Below are 7,673 nucleotides of genomic sequence, written 5' to 3' on the forward strand. Positions count from 1 at the left end.
ACAAGGAGAAGTGATTTTAGAGTTGGGAGTTAAAATGTTCAGGGATGATCATCAGGAAGGACTCCTTCAACAGCTAATAATGGGTTGTGTGTAATAGCAGACCATGTGATAGCAAGGCCTCTCACTTCAGCACACCACCTTGCTCCCTGGCCAACGTCTATCTCAGGCTTGCTGTAGTGCTCCAGCAAAGCGCACCACAAGTTGGAAGAACAGCACTGCATTTTCTGCGTGGGAACTCTCCAGTCTTCTGGACTCGACATCAAGTTCAACAATTTCAGGGCTTGAGGCACCTCCTCCCATGCCCTTACCCCCAACTCCCTCTTAACCAGAGATAACAAGGTGTAGAGCTGGATGAACACAGCAGGCCAGCTCTACACCTTGTTATCTCAGATTCTCCAGCACCTGCAGTTCCTACTATCTCTTCCTCTCAACCAGGCCTTGTTATCACATGAACTCTTATACCTACAACCCATTGCTAGCCACTAATAGTCCCCATTATTCTCCCAAGCTGATCATTGTCCATTCCTTTATCTGTCTAACTGTTCTTCTCTCTCTTTAGGCTCTATCTCTACCTGTCATTTACTCTTTACCTTTACCCCCACCTTATCTTCTATTTAAAAAAAAAAAAAAATTGCTGGAAAAGCTCAGCAGGTCTGGCAGCATCTGTGGACAGAAATTAGAGTTAACGTTTTGGGTGAAGTGACCTTTCCTCAGAACTTATGGTAGCTAAGAAAATGTTAGTTTTTATCTGATTTCCGGCATCTGGAGTTCTTTCGTTTTGTTTTTATTTTCTTCAATCGAAAAGTTGTGCAATTCTGGAATTCTTTCCCGAAGAATTTTGGAAGCTGCCATGAGCTGGAAGTGAAATTGGTCAATTCTGGTCAATGTGGGCATTCAGGATGACAAAGCTAAGATAAGAAAATTTAATGGTGATGCTGATCTTTCTCACACTAGCTAAATAGCGAGACAGACTCAAGAAGCTGAATCACTTGTTCCTAATGTTTCTAGATCATCCTTTTACTGATGGGTGCGTGCTCAATGAGTGCTCTAGAATCTCTGAACAGAACTTGTTAACTGCTGTTCCTTTGCTGTCAGACACTGGCGCTCTCCAACATGCTAAGAAGAAGTTTGTCAGCACAGACCAATGGCGAGGCCCGGATTACAGACATCTTAAGAAGCAAATTTCCACGTGCTTCGGCGATTAAAGTTGTGGATATATCAGGCAAGTGCAGCAAACTTGGACAGCGTGTGCTAACTTTCTGGGAGTGAACAGATAATTGGAAAAATGTGCTGGCAATGCTTTTTACCGAAGTGAGATTTGGGGATAAAAACGCAGTCTAAGTTCAAAAGAATAGGAGGGAATCGGGGTGTTGGGGTGGGGGGGCGCAGGTGGTGGGAATCTTAGCACAGGGTTTGGGGTGTCTCTGTGTGATCAGTTTTAGTTTTGCCCTGAATATGACCTCTTGAAGGGCTGGTGCTATTGCTGTTAACACCAATCGTGGATAAGGCAGCAGACTGCGATGAGGTTTTGATCTGCAGTCTCTGTGCGATTGCTGCACTAGTCCCTACCCAAAAGGCAGTTAGGAGGCCACATTTGGGCTGCGATCCTGAATTGACCTCAGTCACCATGGAGAACTGCAGAAATTTTCCAGGGAACTTACTCCCAATCTAGGGTTGACTGGATTAGAAATTACAAGGGCACAGGGGAGGGGTCTCGGGCCAGATTTGTGTGTTTTCTTGTCTCTTTCATGTTCTGCCAGCATTCTTCTACTCTGTATGTGGACAACAGAGGCCTTAAGTGATATAGTGCAGAGCCTTCTCTTCAGTTAGAAGCCTAACAGAGCTGCATTCATATTTTGAGCAGATGAGCTGGAACAGGCGGGAAGAGTGTAGCTGCTGTTTCATTGCTTTGGGGCGGGGTTGCTATGAGGAGAAAGAACTGTTGAGGGTGTCAGTTTTGGGAGGAATTGCATCTGAGGCACTGTCTAACAGTGATAAATGTGAGCACAGACTATGGTCGGGTGTGCAGGGAAACGATTGACCCTAGAATGTATTTTGCCTTTGTTTCTTACTGTAATTCACTGAGCAACCTCTATAATGAAAACCTGAAAAGATCGTTAAAATAAAGGATGGATTGAAATGACAATTGAAAACAGCCTGTGACAAGACAGTTATTGCAAAATGTAACCAGATTCAGCTTTGTTGTGCAGTTTGAAATTTACTCCGTGTTATTCCTGCCTCAGCATCAGCTGCATGTTAAGTGTATATACTTGTAACATCCTTACCAATAGCAAGAATTAACAGCTGGTTGACGATCAAAGGGAGTTAACTGACTTTGTAACCAAACTATGAGCATTCGGCATTAGAAAGGTACCTGGATGAATCCCCACCTGGGTGGTGGTCACAGGTTCACAGACCTGGACTCTAAGATGTCCTTGAAAGTCTAGTAGCAACCCTCCACCTCCAAATACATTCTGTAGAATAGAATCCGTACAGTATGGAAATGGGCCATTTGGCCCAACTAGTTTTCTCCGACCCTACGAAGAGCATCCCACTCAGACCCATTCCCCCTACCCTATATTTCCCATGGCCAATCCACCTAACTTGCACATTTTTGGACAGTGGGAGGAAACCAGAGCACTGGAGGAAACCCACACACACACAGGAAGAATGTGCAAACTCTGCATAGACAGTCACCCGACGATGGAATCGAACCCGGGTCCCTGGTACAGAGGCAGCGGTGCTAACTGCTGAGCCACTGTGTGACCATTGTTTATTTATTTTTTTGATCCCACCCAGACCCTGCATTTCCCAAAGCTAATCCACCTAGCCTGTACATCCCTATGGGCAATTTAGCGTGGCCAGTCCACCTAACCTGCACATCTTTGGACTGTGGGAGAAACCAGAGCACCCAGAGGAAATCCACGCAGACACGGGGAGAATGTGCAAACTCCATGCAGACAGTCGCCTAAGTGTGGAATCAAACCCAGGTCCCTGACACTGTAAGGCAGCAGTGCTAACTACTGAGCCACTGTACTAAACATACACACATTCAAGGTCCCTCATAGCGCAATGTGACAAATGTCCAACAGATTTGCTTGAGGGGTGCTGGTTTAATGGTAAATGCTGGCTTCCATGTGTTTTCTCCATTGTCGCTGCAGGACCTTAGACATCCACGTAATCAGACAGAATTAACATTGTATCTGAGTAACATTGAAATGAAACATTTTGCTGAAAAGGTACATTGCAGTCTTCCAGTAATCCTTAATTTCCATATTTGGCATTTCAGAAAATGTCTGAACTTTAAGCATTTGTTTAGAATTCGCCTGCAGTGAGATTGTAATATTGCATTTCAAATTTGTACAATGGGCTATTCCAAGTAAAATTTCTAGTCTGCTCTTGCTACAAAGCAAAGACCCAATTGAGGAAAAAAATGAGTAAGTGAATGAAGTGGCTTCCCTTTCCAGCAACTAACATTACACAGTTCTGCAGAAGGATATGTTTTTACCTTTGGGAACAATTTCCTCGAGTATCAGCAATATGTCATTGTGGTCATGAGGTAACGAGAGAGAATGGAATTAGTTCTTTATTTACTCTTCTGATGTGTACAAAGAGGGCTATCCTTTCCTCAAAATATGCTTTCACCAAGTTAAACTTACTGCACCATTCCAAGTATTCAAAGGTACTCAACAGTATTCATTTTCTGTTATACAGTTGAGAAATGATGCTCCCACTCACAGCAGGCATGTTCCAAGGAATGTCATTTTCCCTGTACACAAGTTTAATGTTCCCATTCAGTTAACAACACTACAATTTTTAAATTCTGGCATACCCAATACCATCCGTTTCAAAATCATCAGCAACATTTGATCCATTCCTGATGAAGAAGTTGGACCTCAGATTATTTACAGGTCAGAGCGGTTCACCTGTAACATTATAGTTTGAGAGTTGACAGGACAGTTCTTGAATTTAAAAACTGATAAAGGTCTTCAGGTGCCGTTTGAGAATTTGTAGCCCTTGCTCTTCCCCCATACCCGTGTATTTTTCTCCTTAAAATCATGGTATCCAGCCAGGTTGCAATCCCAAGACAGCTGTAAATGGCTGTTGTTGGTGGCACAATGTTCTGTCTCAACTATCTGCATGTTTGGAGAGAGACTGTGATGTTTGTCTTTTTAACTTTGCTTCCTGTTTTTCTGACCCATGGTTATGCTGTGTATAGCTGTAATGTCACTTGTTTTTCTTCAAGTCTGTAACTAAGGATTGTACCTAGGTACTTTGTACTTAATATGGCCCTTTAAGTGGTGGCTTATAAACTTTTCACTGTACTCATCTGAGTACACATGACAAAAGAGCTAATTCAATTCAATTCAATGTTAAATGTTCAATCCTTGACACAAGCCCAGCAATTTATTGCACTGCAGCAACTTGCCACGGCTACTTTAGCAGTTTCTTAAGAACCTCTGACCTCTACCATCTGCACGAACCAGGGTAATAGATACACCAACCCCTGATCTTGTGCACCTTCCTGACTTGTCACAAAGTCAGAATCTCAGCTCTCTGATTGTCTTTTAGAGCTGAGCACAATGAGTGATGGACAACAGTTGCAGAATTTGCCAGTGGCTTTTGTTTTTGAAAGGCACAGGTTTGTGTATGTGTAGGATTGAAGGCGCCCACAGTCACACTGTTATTTGTGTAACTCCAGTTATACTGAGTGATGAGGCCTTGCCTAAAACTCTCTTTTTGTTCTCTTTGTTAAGGCCCTTGTGGTGATCTCTGAGCCACTAAATATGACGCTTTCTCTCCCATAGGAGGTTGTGGGGCCATGTATGAAGTGAATGTGGAATCAGTGGAGTTTAAAGGAAAACGCGTTGTCCAACAACACCAGATGATTAATCAGGTATTGGCAGCTTTGCCCTACTCTGCGAAATGGGGCAGAGACAAGAGCAGTCTAGCTTAGCACAAAACCACATTAGTTTCCTATTCAACCTAAATTCAGTGGCAAACTGCACTCTCCTCGCAAGACATGAAAATTTCCAAATGCATGTAAAACCGTTTTAATCAACCCTTGCTTTGGCCTCATTTCTGCACAGTGCAGAGTACCACAGTAGTGCTGCTAACCGATTTTATTGCTCGCATCTGAGTCGCAAAAGGTTTTTTTTTTCCCCCCACTCTTCTCTTCCTTCCCACATCAACCCTCTTACTCCCATCCCACACCCTTGTGTTTACCAGAGGCAGCCCACCTTTGCATGAGGGGTAAAGATCAGCTCATCTAAGGGTGTTCCATTGTAGACTCAGTGAAGCATTGTGGTAGACAGACAATACAAACTAGCAGAACAATCTTAAGGGAATGCAGGAGCAGAGGGGCCTAGATGTATATATGTGCAGGTCACTGAAGGTAGCAGGACTGGTGGAGAGAACCATTAATAAAGCACACAGTATCCTGGGCTTTATTCTTAGAGGCATAGAGCACAAGAACAAGGAGGTTATACTGAACTTATATAACACTTATTAGATCTCAGCTAGAGTAGTGTGTACAGTCCTGGACACCATGTTATGGGAAGGATATGAACTCATGGGTGAAAGATTTGAAAGAATGTTTCCAAGTTTGAAAAATTTCAGTTGTGGATAGATTGGAGATGTTGGGACTGTTCTCCTTAAAGGGGAAGAAGGCTGAGAGGAGATTTGCTAGTTTCAAAATTGCTGAGGGATCTGGATAGAGTAGATAGGGAGGAACTGTTTCCGCTTGTAAAATGTCATGACTGAGACTAAAAGTGATTTGCAAACATAGCAAATGAGATATGAGGTAATGCTGGTTTCACACAACTGTTTTGGGTCTAGGGTTTACTGACAGTGGAAGTATGGAGGCACAGTAAACTGAGGGTTCAGGAGGGCATTGGACAATGTGTATAGATAGAATGTGCAAGGATCTAGGGAGAAGTCAGGAGAATGGCACTAAGTCCTTATGGCCTCCTCTCGCATTGTACCAATTCCCTGATTCTGAGAAATGGCTGAAGGATATATGAAGTTGTTGCAATTACTGATCTAGTCAATGTCGGTAAAGACTTGAGGTATTGTTTTTTAGTTAGTGATGCCAATGAGCAACAAATTTTCGCTGAATCAGGAACTCCTGTTTAAATCCTACTCCAGATGCTTAACAGCACACAATCCAGGCTGATACTCCAATGTACTTCTGAGGATGTGCTGTGCTGCACTGTCCTACACAGTCTTTCAAATGAGAGATTATATTAATGCCCTGTCTAATTTATTAAGTGGATGTTAGAAATCTGGCATTGTTTTGAGGAAGAGATGGGGAGTTAACCCCAGTCTCCTACCTACTATTTATTCTTCCATCAGTTGAGTTCTAACCATTGCTATTTCTACTCTCCCTATGTACTGATTTGACTGATTCTCTGAGCCAGGATTCTTTCTCACTGCTACTCCTATGTCACCCTTTCTTATTAGGGCTGCCGTGCCTCCTTTTCCATTTTTACCTCACTTTTACAAAATTATCTGTCTGTCCATCCAAGCACATTGCAGATGTGTACATTTTGGAGTCTTTGTTCTGCACAAACTACAATGAAAACCTAACTCCATTCTGCTGCTTTCAGGGGATTTGAATTACAGGCAGTACAGGGCTGCAGGACTCTTCCCTTTAGTGATCTCATCTGACACTGTTCTGTACGTTACTCATGTCACATTGGGGGAGGCAAAGGTCACTGACATTGAGGTTGGACATGCATTGCTGCAGACCTTTGGACAGTATTGTTCTGTGCCTGGATTGGAGAATCCCATCCACTTTGTTCCCTCTGTTAAATTAGGGAATGGATGAAAAGGATGTCCTACTTTAGATAAAGCCCAGTTTTGTTCCCTGACACTGCTACCTTTACAGTGTCGACTGTGGCTCAGTTAATAGCACGCTTGCTTATGAGTCAGAAAGTTATTGGTCCAGTTTCAAGACTTGAGCGTAGCCTCTGGGTTGGCCCTCCCAGCACAGTAGATGAGATCTACACTGTCAGAGATGCTGGGATATTAAGCTGAAGGCCCATCAGCTCCTGTTAGTGCCTCAGGATCTTGCATCCAGCTATTTTGAAGACAACTGTCTGTGGCATCTTGGATGATAACTATCTCCCAGCACCATAAAAACAGACTATCTGGTCATCTTCATGTTGCAGTTTGTGTGTCCTCATTATGTCCATATTCACTATCGTGTTTACTTACATGACTCCATGTCAAATGTGCTTTGTTGGCTGTGAAAGATAACTGTAAGTTCCCCTTTTCTCACTTTCACTTAAATATAGGCATTAAAAGATGAAATCCAAGCCATGCACGGCCTGAGGATATTTACTGCAGTTCCAAAGGTATGTGATGGAGAGGATTCTCAGTAAAATGAAGCAGACAACGGACAAACAAGCACTCGGATTATGCACCAAACGCACAACATATAAGGAAGAGACCTCGTGCTGGGGAATCTCCCGAGCTGCTGAATACCCCAAGATTACCTCAACCCATCGAATTTTCCTGTCTTCAATCTTGAATGCTGTTAAAGAGACCCTCAGGATTTTGATACTGAATAATTCCAGATGTATTAAAGCAGCCTTTTAAAAGTATTGTAAGAGAATGAAGTCTTTATGGTGAATGAGTCATGACCTTTGTGCTGACTATGAAAGATTTCA

At 43.0% G+C, this 7,673-nt stretch overlaps 1 protein-coding gene across 1 annotated transcript; it reads left to right on the forward strand.

Moving 5' to 3' along the window:
• Positions 1 to 990: 990 nt before the first annotated feature.
• On the forward strand, positions 991 to 7,607 carry bola3 (bolA family member 3). Its single transcript, XM_048605837.1, has 3 exons — positions 991 to 1,222; positions 4,809 to 4,897; positions 7,299 to 7,607. Exons 1-3 carry the CDS (start codon positions 1,114 to 1,116, stop codon positions 7,383 to 7,385), a joined length of 285 nt encoding a protein of 94 aa, XP_048461794.1. The 5' UTR covers positions 991 to 1,113; the 3' UTR covers positions 7,386 to 7,607.
• Positions 7,608 to 7,673: the final 66 nt, after the last annotated feature.

Source organism: Rhincodon typus, chromosome 15 (assembly GCF_021869965.1).
Source record: "Rhincodon typus isolate 14 chromosome 15, sRhiTyp1.1, whole genome shotgun sequence".
Lineage (NCBI taxonomy): Eukaryota > Metazoa > Chordata > Chondrichthyes > Orectolobiformes > Rhincodontidae > Rhincodon > Rhincodon typus.

Excerpts from the sequence above, each read along its gene's own strand:
- bola3 (XM_048605837.1), top strand. The coding sequence starts at position 1,114 with ATGCTAAGAAGAAGTTTGTCAGCACAGACCAATGGCGAGGCCCGGATT. Across the intron at positions 1,223-4,808 it reads TAAAGTTGTGGATATATCAG|GAGGTTGTGGGGCCATGTAT; the intron begins GCAAGTGCAGCA and ends TCTCTCCCATAG. Across the intron at positions 4,898-7,298 it reads AACACCAGATGATTAATCAG|GCATTAAAAGATGAAATCCA; the intron begins GTATTGGCAGCT and ends ACTTAAATATAG.